This window comes from Mustelus asterias, chromosome 16, assembly GCF_964213995.1.
Source record: "Mustelus asterias chromosome 16, sMusAst1.hap1.1, whole genome shotgun sequence".
Taxonomy (NCBI): Eukaryota; Metazoa; Chordata; class Chondrichthyes; order Carcharhiniformes; family Triakidae; genus Mustelus; species Mustelus asterias.
Window position 1 is genome coordinate 13,776,187 of NC_135816.1, and position 19,451 is coordinate 13,795,637.

At 47.9% G+C, this 19,451-nt stretch overlaps 1 protein-coding gene across 5 annotated transcripts in view; it reads left to right on the forward strand.

Annotated features, from left to right (window-relative positions):
- Positions 1-19,451, forward strand: part of cyfip2 (cytoplasmic FMR1 interacting protein 2) — a 121,827-nt gene that overhangs the window by 47,270 nt on the left and 55,106 nt on the right. For 4 of the 5 annotated variants that reach the window (XM_078231817.1, XM_078231818.1, XM_078231820.1 and 1 more), the window contains exons 9-12: positions 1,715-1,819; positions 8,002-8,093; positions 16,232-16,349; positions 17,594-17,713. In XM_078231817.1, the coding sequence (XP_078087943.1) occupies positions 1,715-1,819; positions 8,002-8,093; positions 16,232-16,349; positions 17,594-17,713 (435 nt within the window). Of the gene's footprint in view, positions 1-1,714; positions 1,820-8,001; positions 8,094-16,231; positions 16,350-17,593; positions 17,714-19,451 lie in introns of those variants that run through there. The other variant, XM_078231821.1, reaches the window with a different exon arrangement.

A 19,451-nucleotide genomic window follows, 5' to 3' on the forward strand; every position in this document is an offset into this window, starting at 1 on the left:
CCTAGTCGCCACACTCTGGCGTCTGTTCAGTTACACTGAGGGAGAATTTAACACGGCCAACGCACCTAACCTACACATCTTTTGGATTGTGGGAGGAAACCAGAGCACCCGGAGGAAACCCATGCAGACACGGGGAGAATGTGCAACCTCCACACAGACAGTGACCCAAGCTGGGAATTGAATCTGGGGTCCCTCACGCTGTGAGGCAGCAGTGCTAACCACTGTGACATCATGCCACCCGCATAGTAAAAGCTTCAAAAAATATATAAAAAGGAAAAGAGTAGCTAAAGTGAGCATCGATCCCTGAGAGGCTGCGATTCAGGGAGTGAATAATGGGAAACAAAGAGATGGCAGAGAATTTGAATGAATATTTTGTTTCTGCCTTCACTGTAGAAAACACAAAAAGCAGCTCAATAATAGTGAGATAGCAGAGGCTGAAAGGGAGGGAGGAACTTTAAAACAATTACAACCACGAGAGAAAAAGTACTGGGAAAACAGATGGGTCTTACAGCGGACAGGATCCCTGGACCTGATGGTCTGGATTCTAGGGTCTTAATGGAAGAGATAGTGGACGCATTAGTTGTAATCTTCCAAAATTTCCCAAATTCTGGAAAAGTCCCAGTGGATTGGAAAACCACAAATATAACACCACTATTCAAGAGAGGAGAGAGGCAGAAAGCAGGAAACTACAGGCCAGTTAGTCTAATATCTATCATTGGGAAAATGCTAGAATCCATTATTAGGGAGATCGTGTCGGAAAATCACAATACAATCAGACGGAGTCAACTGGTTTGGGAAAGGGAAACCATGTTTTAAAAATGTATTAGAGTTCCATGAGGACAGAACAAGCAGGGTAGATAAAGGGAGACCAGTAGATGTAGTTAATTTTGATTTCCAGAAGGCTGAATTCCCCACTTTCAACATCTTTTCAACATCATTGACCAGAAACTGAACTGGCCGAGCCATATAAATACTGTGGCTATCTGAGCAGGTCAGAGGCTAGGAATCCTGCAGCTAGTAACTCACCTCCTGATTCCCCAAAGCCTGTCCACCATCCACAAGGCACAAGTCAGGAGTGTGATAGAATACTCCCCACTTGCCTGGATGGGTGCAGCTCCAACAACACTCAAGAAGCTCAACACCATCCAGGGCAAATCAGCTCACTTCCATAAACATTCAAGTCTACTCTGGTTGGCGGAGGCATGGCCACTGAAAAGCAATGGGGCATATTATTGGTCCCCAAGCTTCCGGGTATTTCAAGGTACAAGGCCTGAACATATTCCTTTAGTATGCAGAGAATGGGTCACTGCTTATGAGTGTGTGTCGCTTCCAGCAAGCGTAAATGACCCACATTATGAGCATGACAGATTATCTTAAAGTTTTTGATGGTGTAGTTATTAGCACATTCAGGATTATTCAGAATATGCGTGTCTTTGACGGAGGTAGTGAATGTTTTAAGATTGGAGATGGGGTACTGATCAAGCGGACTGCTTTGTCCTGGATGGTGTCGAGTTTCTTCACTGTTGTTGGAGCTGCATCCATCCAGGCAACTGGGGAGTATTCCATCACACTTGTGCCATATAGATGGTGCAGTGGCTTTGGGGAATCAGGAGGTGAGTTACCTGCCGCAGAATTCCCAGCCTCTGACCTGCTCTTGTAGCCACTGTGTTTTTATATCCCTGTCCACTGAACCTTGTTTGTTCTATATCGACAGGTGATGGGGTTCGGCTTGTACCTGATGGATGGGAACGTAAGCAACATCTACAAACTGGACACCAAGAAACGGATAAACCTCAGTAAGATCGACAAGTTTTTCCGGGTAAGAAGCCGGACTCCCCCGCCCCAAGGAGGTCAGGGAACTGTCACCTCGCACGGAAAATTTAAGGCTATTTCCATTTCTATTCCATCAGCCTCAAGTGAAATGGTCTCCCGCCAGAATGGAATTACAGCTCCCAGATATATTTCCTTAGAACATAAGGAATCATAACAGGGCAGGCCAATCAGCCCTTTCAATCTGCTTCTACATTCAGTGTGATCTTTGACCTCAACTCCACATCCCATCCCAGCCCTACATCCTTTGATTCCTTTAGAATTTCACAATATATATTAATGATTTGGATGAGGGAACAAAATGTAACATCTCAAAGTTTGCAGATGATACCAAGTTGGGCGGGAGGGTGAACTGTGACGAGAATGCAGAGATCCTTCAGGATGATCTGGACAGGTTGGGTGAGTGGGCAAATCAATGGCAGATGCAGTATAATTTGGATAAATGTGAGGTTATTCACTTTGGAAGCAGAAACAAGAAGGCAGATTACTACCTGAATGGCTGTAAATTGGGAGAGGGGAGTGTGCAGCGGGACCTGGGTGTCCTTGTGCACCAGTCACTGAAGGTAAGCATGCAGATGCAGCAGGCGGTAAAGAAGGCAAATGGTATGTTGGTTTTCATTGCGAGAGGTTTCGAGTACAGGAGCAGGGATGTGTTGTTGCAATTATACAGGGCCTTGGTGAGGCCACACCTAGAGTATTGTGTGCAGTTTTGGTCTCCTTTTCTGAGGAAGGATGTTCTTGCTCTCGAGGGAGTGCAGCAAGGTTTACCAGGCTGATGTATGAGGAGAGATTGACTAGGTTAGGATTGTTTTTGCTGGAGTTCAGATGAATGAGGGAGGATCTCATAGAGACTTATAAAATTCTAACAGGACTAGACAGGGTAGATGCAGGGAGGATATTCTCGATGGTGGGGGAGTCCAGAATCAGGGGTCACAGTCTGAGGATTTGGGGTAGACCATTTAGGACGGATGTGAGGAGACATTTCTTCACCCAAAGAGTGGTGAGCCTGTGGAATTCATTACCACAGGAAGTAGTTGATCCAAAACATTGAATGTATTGAAGAGGCGGCTGGATACAGCACTTGGGATGAATGGGATCAAAGGTTATGGGGAGAAAGCAGGATTAGGCTATTGAGTTGGACGAACAGCCATGATTGTGATGAATGGCGGAACAGGCTTGAAGGCCAAATGGCCTCCTCCTGCTCCTATCTTCTATGTTTCCATGTTTCATGACAATCTATTGATTTCAATCTGGAATATACTGAATAACTGAGTACCCACAGTGCTCTGGGGTAGCAAATTCTAACAATTCACAACCTCCTCATTGAGTGACGAGATTTCTCCTCATCCTGGGCCCTAAAATGTCTGACCTCTGACCTCTTATCCTCTGGCTTTGACCCCGAGACCAAGGCTCTCTATCCGTGGGAAATATCCCCTCAAGCCTGCTAAGAATTTTATGTTTCAATGGGATAACCTAACTTTCTGCTAAGCTCTAATGAATAAGGCCTATTCTACTTAATCTCTCTTGATACGACAATCCCCTCATATCAGATATCAGTTTATTAAATACGTATTGTACTCCCTTCAGGACAAGTAAGTGAGGCAAAAACTATACTGTGCTCCATTGTCCACCAATCAGCACCCTCTTCTCGTTCAGTATCAATTTATTCTCTCGCTTGCCTTTGTATTGTTGCGAAATGTCCTGATGAGTCGAGATGAAAAGCTTTGACAAAAGTCTTTTTTTCCTAGCAAATGACCATAGGGTTGCATTAAGACTTTTTAACTCTAATAATCCAATCCTCCTGCAATAAAGCCTGACATGTTATTTGCTTTCCTGACTGCCTGCTGTACCTGCATGTTAGCTCTCTATAACTTGTGGACAATGACAGCCATCTCCTTCTGAGTGCCAACATTGTCCAGCCTCTCGCCGTTTAAGAAATATTCCAAATCCCTATTAAAGTGAATAGCTTCACATCTCCCCTCATGATATTCAGTCTGCCATCTTCCTGCCCACTGCCTCTTCATATCCCTTTGTAACTCCTTAGCTTCCTTCACCAAGCTTACTTTACAACTTAACTTGGTATCAACAAACACAGAACATAGAATCCTTACAGTGCAGAAGGAGGCCATTCGCCCCATTGAGTCTGTACAGATCACAGTCCCGCCCAGGCCCTATCCCCATAACGTGGTTACATCACGCCTGCACCCTTCTTCGGATTGTTGACGGATGAAGCCTGACAACCTGAATAGAAAATGTTTATTCCCACTCAGTGTTTTCTGTCTGTTAACAACTCACACTGCTATATTACCCACAATCCCATGAGCCCTAATTTTGTGTAATAACCTGCAGGTACCTTATTGAATGTTTTTTGAAAATCCATATTCACTTGCTCCTCTTACCTATCATCAGACGTAGGAACAGAAGTAGGCCATTCGGCCCATCGAATCTGCTCTGCCATTCAATGAGATCGCAACTGATCTGATGTGATAATCCTCAACTCCAATTCCCCGCCTTATCCCCATAACCCTCGATTCCCTTACTGTTTAAAAATCCGTCTATCTCAGCCTTGAACATTCTTTACAACCCAGCCTCCACAGCCCTCTGCGGGAAAGCATTCCACAGATTCACTCCCCTCTGAGAGAAGAAATTCCTCCTCATCTCAGTCTTCAATGGGAGACCCCCTTACTCTGAGATGATGCCCTCTGGTTCCAGACTCTCCCACAAGGGGAGACAACCTCTAAGCATCTACTCTGTCAACCCCCCTGAGAATCCTACTGGGAACAACCCTAAAAAAAACAGATTTGACAAACACAATTTCCCTTTCATAAATCTGCATAATCATGACATTTTCTGAATGCCCTGTTATCACATCCCTAATAATACATTTTCCCTCATACTGACCTCTGTCAATTGTGTCTGAAACTAGCCTGTGCATCAAATCAGGTTTATTTCCAAGACTGTATAGTTCCAGACTCTCCCAGTTCCTTCCAGACACTCAGAATGAACTGGTTTATATACTCTTACAATGACCCCCCCCCCCGAATATTCCCCAATTGGGGACTGAAATAACTTCTTCAAGGCCGGCATCCCTTCACCAAGTTTAGATTTCTTTGCGTAGTAAGCAACATTCGGACAGGTACTTCCTCATGCAGGGACTCACCCAGAGTCCAGTAACCGTGACACTCCACATTATATACACATGCAGGGCTCATTGATTGGACAAACCATTACTGCCTTAATCTGGGAGCTGGTATTCTAAGAGGTGCACATCCTGGGCCTTGTTACAGGGACAACTGTGCTTAATTACCAACTTAAACATGTATTCCATTACAACACAAATTCAACACTAACTATCTCAGGCAAGCTGGCCTCCAGTTCCCAATTCCTTTCTCCCTCCTTTCCTGAATAGCGGGGCTGCATTTGCTACCTTCCAATCTGTTCACACTGGAACCTATCCTGGAATAAGAATCCCCGGAGCCATGCGACAGCCTCCTCATTTGCTGAGTTTAAGTGAATCGGTCTATCTTCTATCCGGAAGAAATTATAGGTGGGATTTTCCAGCTGGCTCGTCCCGAAACCGGAAAATCCCACCCGAGGTCGACGGACCTTTCTATGGTCAGCCCCTCGCCTGCTCCAATTCCTGTGGGACGGTAGAATTCGTCCCTATGTTTCTATCGAGAAGAAATTATAGGTGGGATTTTCTGGCCTTGCGCGTCCCAAAACCGGAAAATCCCACCCGAGGTCAATGGATCTTTCCATGGTCTGCCCCTCGCTTGCTCCGATTCCCTTGGTGGGCAGGATGGTAAAATTTGCCCCTATGTTTCTATCAAGAGGCAGCTAGATATAGGTCTTGGGGCTAAAGGGATCAAGGGATATGGGGGAAAGGCAGGATCAGGATATTGAATTCGATGATCAGCCATGATCACAATGAATGGTGGAGCAGGCTCAAAGGGCCAAATGGCCTACGCCTGCTTCTAGTTTCTATGTTTCTCTGGTCTGCAGTGGATCCCTGTTCAAACCCGGGTACCTCTGGGGAAGCTAACCGTCCGACCATCGACTGAATTCTGAAAGATAATTTCAAGGAGCGTGAACGAGCCCCCTTTCAGAATCCACTGTCTGCCGCACACCCCACCCCGAGAAACACCAGTCTCCACAGTGAGAAACACTCTGCTTTTTATTGACACATTCTCTGAATCGCACAACTTAACGTTGAGGGACTGCCAGCCCCCAAGCGAAGCCCCACTGGAAGACTTTACGCTGGAATGTGATCATTTGAAACTGACTCCCAACTATTGTTAAAATAGCGAGCTGAGATTAGGAAACTCGCTAAACAATGTGCAGCATGCTCATTCACACCTCGATCCACACTCCACAATCTCGAACGTTCTGCCACTTTCAACACTTTCAACACTTTCACCTCCTCCAGACCCACCCTCCTCAGGGTGGGCCTGGAGGAGGTGCTCTGGACTTTGCCGGATGTGGCAGTTTGGTTAGATCATTATCAAGAAAGTGCCACCAATACCCGGCATGGAACTGGAGTTTGTAAAGTGCCCCCTTACCTGTTCCTGGTTTTACCAACAGCGTCTAGAGCACTGGAGAAGGAACGAGAAGATCTATCGATCAGGGAAGATTGAATAGGCTGGGCTCTTTTCTCTAGAAACAAGAAGGCTGAGGGATGGCGTGATAGTTCATTAAGATTATGAAAGTGTTTGACGGGGCACATGTGGAGAGGATGTTTCCACTTGTCCGGGCGGGGGGATCCAGAACTAGGGACTATCAATGAAAGATAGTCCCTTAAAAATCCAATAGGGAATTCAGGAGAAATGTTTCTAACCAGAGAGTGGTGAGAATAGCAGTGGAAAGGATGCAGAGGAGATTTACCGGGATGTTGCCTGGGCTGGAGAGGTTTAGTCATGATGAGAGATTAAACCAACTGGTGTTATTTTCCCTGGAGCAGAAGACACTGAGGGGGGGACATGATTGAGATGTATAAAATTATGAGGGGCTTGAATAGAGTAGACAGGAAGAAACTTTTCCCCTTGGTGGAGGGATCAATGACCAGGGGGCAGAGATTTAAGATAAGGGGCAAGAAGTTTCGAAGGGATGTGAGGAAAACTTGTTCACCCAAAGGTTGGTGGGAGTCTGGAACTCACTGCCTGAAAGGATGGTGGAGGCAGAGACCCTCATAACATTTAAGAAGCATTTAGATGTGCACTTGCGATGCCAAGTGCTGCAAAATGGGATTACAATAGTTAGGTAGTTCATCTTTGATTGGCGCAGGCATGATGGGCCGAAGGGCCTTTTTCCGGGCTGTCGCCCTCTCTTACTCTGACACACGTAAGAGTTTAGGTGAATAGCATCGAAGAGTAAGACAGGTAAAGGCGCGAGGGAGAAAGGAACAGAAGGATGGTGGGGTGGGGGGGCGGAGGAGATGTAGCATGAGTCTCATTTGGAGCATCAACACCAGCATGTTGGGCTGAATGGCCTGTTTCTGTTCTGTAAACCCAATTATAATTCTGTCCAGAGCTTGATTTGGGTGCCTTCTGTCGCAGGAAGCTTGCGCATACGCAGTGTGCCATAGAATGCCTACAGTGCAGAAAGAGGCCAGTCGGCCCATCGAGTCTGCACCCACTCTCCAAAAGAGTATCTTACTCAGGCCCATCCCTGGGCATTTACCATGGCCAATCCACCTAACCTACACATCTTTGGACATTAAGAGGCAATTTATCATCGCCAATCCACCCTAATTCCATGGGTGTTGCTGGCTGGCCAGCATTTATTGCCCATCCCTAGTTACTCTTGGTGGGCAGTGGAGAGTCAACCACATTTCTGTGGCTCTGGAGTCACATGTAGACCAGACCAGGTAAGGATGGCGGATTTCCTTCCCTAAAGGGGCATTAGTGAACCAGATGGATTTTTCCGACAATCGACAATGGTTTCATGGTAGATTTTAAATTCCAGATCATTTTTTATTGAATTCAAATTCCACCATCTGCCGTGGCGGGATTTGAACCCGAGTCCCCAGAACGTTAGTTTCTGGACTAATTGGCGATAATACCACTGGGCCATTGCCTCCCCTTGGACATCTTTGGAGTGTAGTCAGCCCTGTGAGTTGTGTGTGAGCTGATGGGTTTTCATTGCGATCAACACCTTGTCTCTGTTCTCTTGCAGCAACTGCAGGTGGTGCCCCTATTTGGAGACATGCAGATAGAGTTGGCCAGATACATTAAGACCAGTGCTCACTATGAGGAGAACAAATCCAAGTGAGTGCGAGCCGTAATGTAGCCTGGGCCAGTCGCAAGCCTGGAGGTGAGGGGTAACCTTGGTAACCGGTCGGCAGGGGGACACTGGGAGGAGGAAGGCCGGACTGAGGAAAGCGAGCTTGAGCTCCGAGAACTTCTTACCAAAGCCTGAACTTTCCGGGTGGGAAGTTACTCGGAGCTCAGTCGCATCCAAGACGTACCTGCCTCCCTCCTCCGTCCTGACCGGGAGATGTCGGAACACGGTTCACTTGAGACCAGCAGGTGGGTTGTTGCGGCCAAATGGGAATCGGCACGGTCGGGTAGAACTTTTCTCCAGATCCTTCACGGCAAGGTGGGTTCAGATGAAAAAAGGCTCTTCAACTCCTTTCATCCCAGTACAGAGGGAGTGCTGCACTGTCAGGCTCAGTACTGAGGGAATGCTGCATTGTCAGAGGCTCAGTACTGAGGGAGTGCTGCACTGTCAGAGGGTCAGTACTGAGGGAGTGCTGCACTGTCAGAGGGTCAGTACTGAGGGAGTGTTGCACTGTCAGAGGGTCAGTACTGAGGGAGCGCTGCACTGTCAGAGGGTCAGTACTGAGAGAGTGCTGCACTGTCAGAGGGTCAGTATTGAGGGAATGCTGCACTGTCAGAGGGTCAGTACTGAGGGAGTGCTGCACTGTCAGAGGGTCAGTACTGAGAGAGTGCTGCACTGTCAGAGGGTCAGTACTGAGGGAGTGCTGCACTGTCAGAGGGTCAGTACTGAGGGAGTGCTGCACTGTCAGAGGGTCAGTGCTGAGGGAGTGCTGCACTGTCAGAGGGTCAGTACTGTGGGAGTGTTGCACGGTCAGAGGGTCAGTACTGAGGGAGTGCTGCACTGTCAGAGGGTCAGTATTGAGGGAATGCTGCACTGTCAGAGGGTCAGTACTGAGGGAGTGCTGCACTGTCAGAGGGTCAGTGCTGAGGGAGTGCTGTACTGTCAGAGGGTCAGTACTGAGGGAGTGCTGCACTGTCAGAGGGTCAGTGCTGAGGGAGTGCTGCACTGTCAGAGGGTCAGTGCTGAGGGAGTGCTGCACTGTCAGAGGGTCAGTACTGAGGGAGTGCTGCACTGTCAGAGGGTCAGTACTGAGGGAGTGCTGCACAGTCAGAGGGGCAGTACTGAGGGAGTGCTGCACTGTCAGAGGGTCAGTGCTGAGGGAGTGCCACACTGTCAGAGGGTCAGTGCTGAGGGAGTGCTGCACTGTCAGTGGGGCAGTACTGAGGGAGTGCCGCTGATAAACTGTTTCGGGTGAACACCCAGCAGGGAGTGCAATGGAGTTCACCCTGTTCTGCTGGGTTAATATTTATACTTTAACAATCCTGCTGAAACAGCTGCTTAACTGGTTGTTTCTCTTATTGCTGTTTTTGGGAGTTTTTACTGTGTGGAAATTGGTTACTATTTCTCCAGGTTAGATCAATGGCAATGCTTCACAAAGCGCTGCATTGGCTGTCGAGTGTTCGGGGCAGCCTGACTTTGTGAAACAAATGCTGTTTCTCCTTCCGACACTGCTCCGTCCGCACGAGAAAAGTACAGCGCAGGAACAGGCCCTTCGGCCCTCCAAGCCCGTGCTGATCATAATGCCCTAAATACAAAAAAAACATTCTGCCCTTACTCGGTCCGTACCCCTCTATTCCTTCTCTATTCATGTACCCATCTTGTTGCCTCTTAAATGTTGCTCTTGTGCCCGCTTCCACTACACCAACTGGGTGTTATTTTAATGATTTCCCCGTGTCCTGATCTCCTTAATCTTCCCCTCCTGCTTTCCCCAGTTCAGCATGCTGTGTGGGAATGATGTGTTGGCCTCTCTGTAAGCCGTAAGCTCCCGCTGCTGTGCCCTGTGGACAAAGCTGCCTACTCCACTCTCTCAGCGCAGTCAATGCTGCTCACTCACTACCGGGCTCCAGCCTTAGTGAAAGTTTATTGATTAGATAGAAGTAGGTTTACATTAACACTGCAATGAAGTTACTGTGAAAATCCCCCAGTCGCCACACTCCGGCGCCTGTTCAGGTGCACTGAGGAAGAATTTATCATGGCCAATTCACCTAACCCGCACATCTTTGGACTGTGGGAGGAAACCGGAGCACCCGGAGGAAACCCACTCAGATACGGGGAGAAGGTGCAGACTCCACACAGACAGTGACCCGAGCCGGGAATTGAACCCGGGTCCCTGGCGCTGTGAGACAGCAGTGCTCACCATTATGCCACCGTGCCTAGTTCAACTTCAGGACCTTGGGGTGGGATTTTCACTTTGCAAAAATTAAATAAAAACACCTTCTTCCCTGCGAGTGCTTGGGCAGAGCGAGCACATCATTTGGTGAAGCATTGCCACAGCAAAATCTCCCAGCAGAAATATTGAAAAACCGCCCATCATCCGGAAGCACAAGGCAAGACAAATCCCCTCACAACATCGAACAATCTCCATCCATTTAATATCCCTCCATAGCCCATGTCCGCCTTCCCCTGTCATCCACTCCACTCACTTATTTAATCTGTGATACACATTGCGGAATTGAAACCTCTTTCAGAATATTGAATTTGGTAATGAAGAACGCTTTGATCAACAATGCTCTTTGATTAGAAGAACAAAGCAAAACACGCCTTCATGACAAGTGTCGTGACACAGGAAGGTGCTGAAATAACATTGTGGCGATTTGTAGTGATTGTCTCCTTAAGGACAACAGCATTAAAGGGTTACCCGACTTGGGGGAGAGGGGGGGTCCAATTGGGACTGAGTGTGGGTTATCATCCCAGGAGGTGGAGTCCTTCCTTGGGCAGAACAGATTCAGAAGGCATGTAGAAGGCATGTAGGGGATGGAGCGGGGGGGGGGTGGCAGAGGGGTGGTTTGTTTGGGGGGGGGGTGTCGGCCTCTGTACAGTTTTTCCTTGTTCATAAATACCCTTTGCATTCCTAACCAAGTCTGTAAGCGCCCATCATTACGCTGGCAACGAGGATGGGATGGATTATGAGAACACTGCTTGTGGCCCGACACATGTGAGTATCCTGTTTCAATCAAAGTCTGAAGCAAAAAGATACTCACCCAAGTGCCTGTCTTTGAACAAATAGACCCTTTTGAGATATTGCCAGACACTGAGGGACGGACGCGGAACGAGCCTGGATGGGCCGATACAGTCAAGAATTTAGGAATATATAGAAAAACAAAATGAACGGAAAATAACCCTCAGAAGCAAGAGCTGTGATTTTGTGTTTAAGGGAAAGTGGAACTTAAGTTTAAGAAAAAAGAGATTGCTGCAAAGTTTTTTTAAAAGTTAAAAGAACACAAAGCAGTGTTTTGGATGGAAAGGGAGATATGTCCCAGGGTGCTGGCAGCTAGAAAAGCTAAGGCTTCAAATTTGTAAAGTAGGATTTTGGGAAAAAAAGGCAAAGAATTGCTGGCACCAGGCAGCGATGCTGCAGCTTTAAGAGTTAAAAAAATGAAACAGCCAGAGACACTCTGCACCTGCATTGATTCATTTGTTGCAAGATAGACCTGAAAATAGAAGCCAACTCTATCCAAGCAACTACAACCTGTGTGAGGGACACAGCCTGTGCGACACAGTCTTAAAGCAGAAATGCCCTTAAAGAGGTGATGTATTTAAAGTGGCAACGCACTTAAAGCGGCAACCACAAGAAGAAACACTCGGCAATGGATAGGAACATTAGAGAAAACACCAGATAGAGGGCCACCCCATAGAAGATCCATAAACAACAAAGAGCTCAAGGAAAAAGTGACGGAAGACCTCAGTGGAGGCAATGGAAGAACCCAGAAGGTGGGTAAAAAAAAAACCCAGAAAGAGAGCAATGGCAGACCCTGTAAGGGGAGCACTGAAAGACACTAAATAACCAAATGAAGACCAACAAGAGAATTGCAGAATGGAAACAAGTCAACACATCATCAGAGACCGACCCCACCAATAATGAAGCTAAAAGATAAAAGCAAAATCCTGTGGATGCTGGAAGCTGAAACAAGAACAGAAAATGCTGGAAAATTAAGCAGGTCTGACGGCATCTGTGGAGAGAGAATAGGACCAACATTTCGAGTCTTGAAACGTTGGTTCTATTCCCTCCTCACAGATACTGCCAGACCCGCTGAGATGTTCCAGCATTTTCTGTTTATGAAGCTAAAAAGGGTTTGGTTGAAGTGAAATCAAGTAGGAATGAAGATTCCATTTGTAAGTGTCTACGTCCAGTCAGAACATCATGGATTCATCTCGGAAGAAAGGCAGAAATTAAATACTTCAAAAGAAACAAGAGACCATTGAATGTGAAGAGGAATCGGCAGATAGAATTAAAGCTCTAGAGAAGGCCTTAAAACAACACGATGAAATGATTGACAGCAAACCTTAAAAAAAGTTGCAGAAAATAAATTTACAAAATGAAGTGAAAAGGAGAAATTAATGAGACAATGTGGAATAAGCTGAACTCCATGAAAAAGCAACGGGAAAATAAGAACCAAGCGCAGTGAAGAATGGAATCGGGAGAATAAGAGATTGAAGAAGGGGAAGCTTGGCAATGAGAAACTAACCGAAGAGGTGAAAACATTGAAATTGAAGCAGAAACGCCAATTCAGACAGAGAAAGAAACTGAGATTACGTGCCAGAGTAAGATTGGTCACACAAATGAAAAGCATCAAGCCTGCATGGAACAGCTCCATACAAGACCATATTTGGGACTGAACATCGTTAAAGCCTACCAATAAAGACGTTTATGTTTAAACATGATGTGGAGATGCCGGCGTTGGACTGGAGTGGGCACAGTAAGAAGTCTCACAACACCGGGTTAAAGTCCAACAGGTTTATTTGGAATCACAAGCTTTCGGAACGCTGCTCCTTCATCAGGCGAGTCACTCATCACTCACCTGATGAAGGGGCAGCGCTCCGAAAGCTCGTGATTCCAAATAAACCTGTTGGACTTTAACCCTTGTGTTGTGAGACTTCTTACTATGTTTAAACTCACAAGCTTCAAGATCTTATCAATGAGCCATCACCACAGCTACATTTAAAAATTCTTATTAAATGCATAATATAACATGGTGTCATGATATGAAATTTCGGTGGCGGATCAAGTCAGATCCCCGGAATTATTGTCTCTGTGACCAGACTCCTGTCATACCCAGGGGATATGGAGCGACGGATCGTTCATAAACACATGGCCCATTTGAGGAGGAGAGAGGCGCTCCAGTCAGTGTTGCTGTCAAGAAATGTTTTCAAACCTGTAGCACCAAAGTATCTGATCGACTCGTTATAGACGTAATGGATGTCTCCATGGAAGTGAGCAGTAATGAGCTGTCTGTGCCAGAAGAGGTTCCCGTTATTGCAGTTCCTGTTAATATTTATCCTGTGGAAGCATCTCCGACTACAGAGTTACATCGTTCTACAAGAAACAGAAAACCCCCTCAAGGACTCGATTTATAATTGTCCAGCTCCTGTGTATAATATTTAGTTAAATTTGGGACTGAGTAACTCAATCCAGCATTGCGCCCATCAATTAAACTTCACCAGTGGTTAGCACTGCTGCCTCTCAGCGTCAGGGACCCGGGTTCAATTACAGTCTGTGTGGAGTTTGCACATTCTCCCCATGCTTGCATGGGTTTCCTCCGGGTGCTTTGGTTTCCTCCCACAGTCCAAAGATGTGCAGGTTAGGTAGATTGGCCATGCTAAATTGCCCCTTAGTGTCAGGGAGATTAGCAGGGTGAATACATGAGGTTACGGGAATAGGAGGCCTGTGTGGGATTGTTGTTGGTGCAGGCTTGATGGGCCGAATGGCCTCCTTCTGCACTGTGTGGATTCTATGATCTTCTGATGCTTGTGGTGACCACACCAGATAAGATTACTCAGCACCCGGTTTGCAGTTCAAGGCTCACAGAATGCAGTAGAACAGTACTTTGGAATATATGCGGAATAAAAATGTATTTTAGTATTCTAGCCTGAGAAAGTGAGAAAGAAAAACTTATGAACATCAGCAGTGCTGGCCAGAGAGAGAACAAAATGTCTAAAAACAGGTCACCACTCATTATTATTGATGAGTTAATTAAAGCTCAAACATAATTGGGTGAAGATCAATGTCTGTCAAGTAAGAAATTACAAAATGACTTTGAATTTTAAACAAAGCAGAACAGAAATTAGATGCAAAACACAAAATTGCAACAGTTAGTGGCGACAGGCTTCAGGCCTGCCCCAGTGAAGACATGATGTGGAGGTGCCGGCGTTGGACTGGGGTGAACACAGTAAGAGTTTTAACCACACCAGGTTAAAGTCCAACAGGTTTATTTGGTAGCAAATGGCATTTGCTACCAAATAATCCAGTGAAGACAATCAGAGACTCAATTCCATTGTAGCTGAGTGCGGGAATTGGAGATAACTCTCAAGATGGACTCAGTGGAACTAAAGGGGAGGGGGAGACAGAGGGAGAGGCGGAATCAGGAATTTGAGCTGGAATCATAGAATCCCTACAGTGCAGAAGGAGGCCGCATCGGCGCATCGATCCTGCACCGGCAACAATCCCACCCAGGCCTATCCCCTGTAACCCCACATATGTATCCTGCTAATCCCCCTGACAATTTATCATGACCAATCAACCTAACCCACACATCTTTGGAATGCGGGAGGAAACCGGAGGAAACCCACGCAGACACGGGGAGAACGTGCAGAGTCCACACAGACAGAGATGATCCAAGTCGGGAATTGAACCCGGGTCCCTGGTGCTGTGAGGCAGCAGTGCTAACCACCCTACTGTGAGCTCCTGGCATTGAGTGGCTTCACCTGATATACTCGTGTAAAAGTCAGATATTTGGACAGTAAGGCAGGATGTCGACTTTCACCCGAATAATTATTGAGGGATTGAAATCCGGGCGGGTTCGTGGGAACTGTCCACAACACTGCCTCAGAGGTTGCTGTCCGTGGTCCTGAACTCAGCACAGAATCTGCATCAGGCTCAAATAAAACCAAAATACTGCTGATGCTGGACATCTGAAATAAAAACCAGAAAATGCTGGAGAAACCCGGCATCTGTGGAGCGAGAAACAGAGTTAATGCTTCCGGTCCAATTCTCCTATTTCTGCTGGTTAAAATGGGAAAAGAGACTTTGTGAAAAAGACTCACTGGACTGTTCCCGCCAACCCCGCTCCCAAAATCCGACACAAGGTTTATGAAAGGATTTTGGAGGCCAAAGGTCAGAGGTCGACTCTTCCATGCATTTGACTATTACTTGAGTAAATGAGTGGGCGGCACGGTGGTTAGCACTGCTGCCTCACAGTGCCAGGGACCCGGGTTTGATTCCCGGCTCGGGTCACTGTCTGTGTGGAGTTTGCACGTTCTCCCCCGTGTCTGCGTGGGTTTCCTCCGGGTGCTCCGGTTTCCTCCCACAGTCCAGAAGACGTGCTAGTTAGGATGCATTGGCCATGCTAAATTCTCCGTCAGTGTTACCCGATTAGGCGCCGGAGTGTGGCGACTAGGGGATTTTCACAGTAACTTCATTGCAGTGTTAATGTAAGCCTACTTGTGACACTAATATTAAAAATGAATAAAATAAATATGGAAATCTCCTGAGAACAAGTTCTCACCGAGTTGGAAGAAGATGGCATCAGGGAGGAGGTTGGGTAATGTAGCCGGTGGGGGTAAGGTGGACCCCCAAGGAGCGGAGACCCCAGGGTTCTCTTGTTGGATTAGGAGGGGACATTCCCATTCCTCCCACAACACAAGGTGCCTTCAGGAAATGTGAAATCAAACCGGGGTTACCCAGCCTCTCCTGCCTTGATGTAGACAGTATTGACCAGTTCAGCGTGGGATCCTGGGCAGGTAAAGTTGTGAAGCCAATGGCAGTGATTCCCCATGGTTGTCCCGTTTAATTAGGTCCTGGTCTTCCCGAGGTGGGTGGCTTTCCTGAATTCCGGCTGGGAAAATGGGGAGATTCCAGCGAGGGGCCGCAGAGGTAACTTGGCGCAATGGGGTCCTGACCCTCTGCCACTGCGATTTTAGTGGCTCCCTCTTCGAACGGGTTAAAATTCCGTCCTGGGTGGTCTTTCCGTTTGCTGACTGGGCTCAGCCTGGATCGGGTCCGTGGCCGGTGCCTCTCCCAGTCCGAGACACGCTGTCTGTGTGTTTAACGCTCTGTCTCTTCACACAGGTGGACTTGCACCCAGAGCAGCAGCAGCCCACAGTATAACATCTGTGAACAGATGGTGCAGATCCGAGATGATCACATTCGCTTCATCTCTGAACTTGCCCGTTACAGCAACAGTGAGGTGAGTGTCCGACAGAGCCTGCTTAACGTCGTAGAATCTCCCGGCACTCAGACAGACCATTCGGCCCATCCTGCTTTGGAACGAGCTATCCAATTCCTCCCTGTCTTTGTCCCAGCAAATTCTAGCATGGACTCCATTACCTCTTTCTGTGCCATTATGACTATGGAATGTTTTCTCTTCAAGCTTTTCCCCCCCTATTTGTTCTTGGGGTGTGGGCATCGCTGGCAAGGCCAGCATTTGTTGCCCGTCCCTAATTGCCCCTTGAACTGAGTTGTTTGCCCACCCATTTCAGAGGGCAGTTGAAATTCAGCCACATGGCTGTGGCTCTGGAGTCACATATAGGCCCAACCGGGTAAAGACGGCAGATTTCCTTCCCTAAAGGACCATTACTAACAACAATTGATGACAGTTTCAAGGTCCCCATTTCTGAGTCAAGCTTTCAATTCCAGATTTCACTAATTGAATTTCAATCCCACCAGTTGCTGTGGTGGTGGGATCTGAACCCATGCCCCAGAGTATTAGTCTGGGTCTCTGGATTACCAGAGCAGTGACATTCCCACTCTGCCACCATCTACACCAACACCACCATCCCCCCTCACCCACCCACCCAACCCCCACAACACCCGACCAATCTTAATGAGTTAAGTGTTAAACCAATTCCATTTTGAATGATGCCATAGCATTGGCTTCCCTCATTATTTCACACGGTGACGGGCAGATCATAACTCGCTGCATGAACAATGCTTCCTCTCGTCACCTTTGACTTGTTTTGCCAATTATCTTCGATCTGTGTCCTCTGGTTAAAGACATTTCTGCCTCTGGAATCTGCTTAATGTTACTTTAATCAAAACCTTTCGTGATTTTCACCTCTTTAATCAGCTTCTCTGCTGGAGAGAATAATCTCAGTCTCTCCAGATGGCTGATGGACCCATTCCGGTAAATCTTCCCAAAGTGTGGCGCTCAGAATTGGTTCCAATGTTCCAGTTGAGGTTTAACCAGTGTTTTATTAAGCTGCCCTTCCTCAAGGAATCAAAGACGGCTGAGATTTGGGCACCTACTTGGGACTGCACCCAAACCATCGTTCTTTAGCCTGAGCTGGTGAGGGGGTACGGGGGGTGCTGGATGTTCATCGCTGCCCTTCAAAGGCTGGGGCCTCCTGCTCTGTGCACTTGGCCGTGGCACCAGGGGATTGCCTCCCAGTCTGGCCTCCTGCCCATTACTGACCTGATTACCTCACTGCGCAGGTTGTTACAGGATCGGGACTGGACAGCCAGAAGTCTGATGAAGAATACCGAGAGCTCTTCGATCTGGCACTGCGAGGGTTACAGCTCTTGTCCAAGTGGAGCACGCACGTCATGGAGGTGGTGAGTGTGAAACAATAATATGTCTCTTCACATCAACCAGTCTATTAAACAGCTCAGTAATAGAGGGGTCAGTGTTAGAGGGGTCGGTGTTAGAGGGGTCGGTGTTAGAGGGGTCGGTGTTAGAGGGGTCGGTGTTAGAGGGGTCGGTGTTAGAGGGGTCGGTGATAGAGGGGTCAGTGTTAGAGGGGTCGGTGTTAGAGGGGTCGGTGTTAGAGGGGTCGGTGTTAGAGGGGTCAGTGTTAGAGGGGTCGGTGTTAGAGGGGTCGGTGATAGAGGGGTCAGTGTTAGAGGGGTCAGTGTTAGAGGGGTCAGTGTTAGAGGCGTCGGAGTTAGAGGGGTCGGTGTTAGAGGGGTCAGTGTTAGAGGGGTCAGTGTTAGAGGGGTCGGTGTTAGAGGGGTCGGTGTTAGAGGGGTCGGTGATAGATGGGTCACTGTTAGAGGGGTCGGTGTTAGAGGGGTCAGTGATAGAGGGGTCAGTGATAGAGGGGTCGGTGTTAGAGGGGTCGGTGATAGAGGGGTCAGTGTTAGAGGGGTCGGTGTTAGAGGGGTCGGTGTTAGAGGGGTCAATGTTAGAGGGGTCGGTGTTAGAGGGGTCAGTGTTAGAGGGGTCGGTGTTAGAGGGGTCAGTGTTAGAGGGGTCAGTGTTAGAGGGGTCGGTGTTAGAGGGGTCGGTGTTAGAGGGGTCGGTGTTAGAGGGGTCGGTGTTAGAGGGGTCGGTGTTAGAGGGGTCGGTGTTAGAGGGGTCGATGTTAGAGGGGTCGGTGTTAGAGGGGTCGGTGTTAGAGGGGTCGGTGTTAGAGGGGTCGGTGTTAGAGGGGTCGGTGTTAGAGGGGTCGGTGTTAGAGGGGTCAGTGTTAGAGGGGTCAGTGTTAGAGGGGTCAGTGTTACAGATTTCCAGCCAATCACACAGATGAACCACATTTGATGACACTCATAAAAAGTGCTAAATTTTAAAAACTGTATTTTTCAATGAGAACCAGTTTCCCTCTCAAATACCTTCACCGTCTCCCATATCCACAGTCCAAAGATTGGCCATGCTAAATTGCCCCTTTGTATCTGGGGGATTAGCGGGGTAAATACATGGGGTTATGGCGATAGGGCTTGGGTGGGATTGTGGTTGGCGCAGACTCAGTGGGCCGAATGGCCTCCTTCTGTACTGTAGGGGTTCAATATCCCTCACCCCCACCTTGTCCCAATATCCCTCAATCCCATCAATTTCCTCACTCTTGGACGTGGGAGTCACTGGCTGGGCCAGGATTTATTCTCCATCTCTAGTTTCCCTTGAGATGGCGGTGAGCCGCCTTCCTGAACCGCTGCAGGCCGTGCGGGGAAGGCGCTGTTAGCCAGGGAGTTCCGGGGCTTTGGTGATGAAGGAACAGCCGATCTATTCCCCGTCAGGAAGCTTTGTGACTTGGGGATGGTGGCGTTCCCATTACGCCTGCTGTCCTTATCATTCCATCTGGTAAAGGTATGGGTTTGGAAGGTGCTGTTGAAGGATTCTTGACGACCTACTCGTGTCAAAGCTGCCACCCGCGCTTTAAGAAGGCGGCTCACCAGGACGTTCTCAGGGCATCTGGGGACCAGCAGTAAAGGCCAGCTTCAGCAACGGTGTCACGTCCCATGGTGGCACAGTGGTTAGCACTGTTGCCCCACAGCGTCAGAGACCCGGGTTCGATTCCAGCCTCGGGTCACTGTCTGTGTGGAGTTTGCACATTCTCCCCATGTCTGCGTGGGTTTC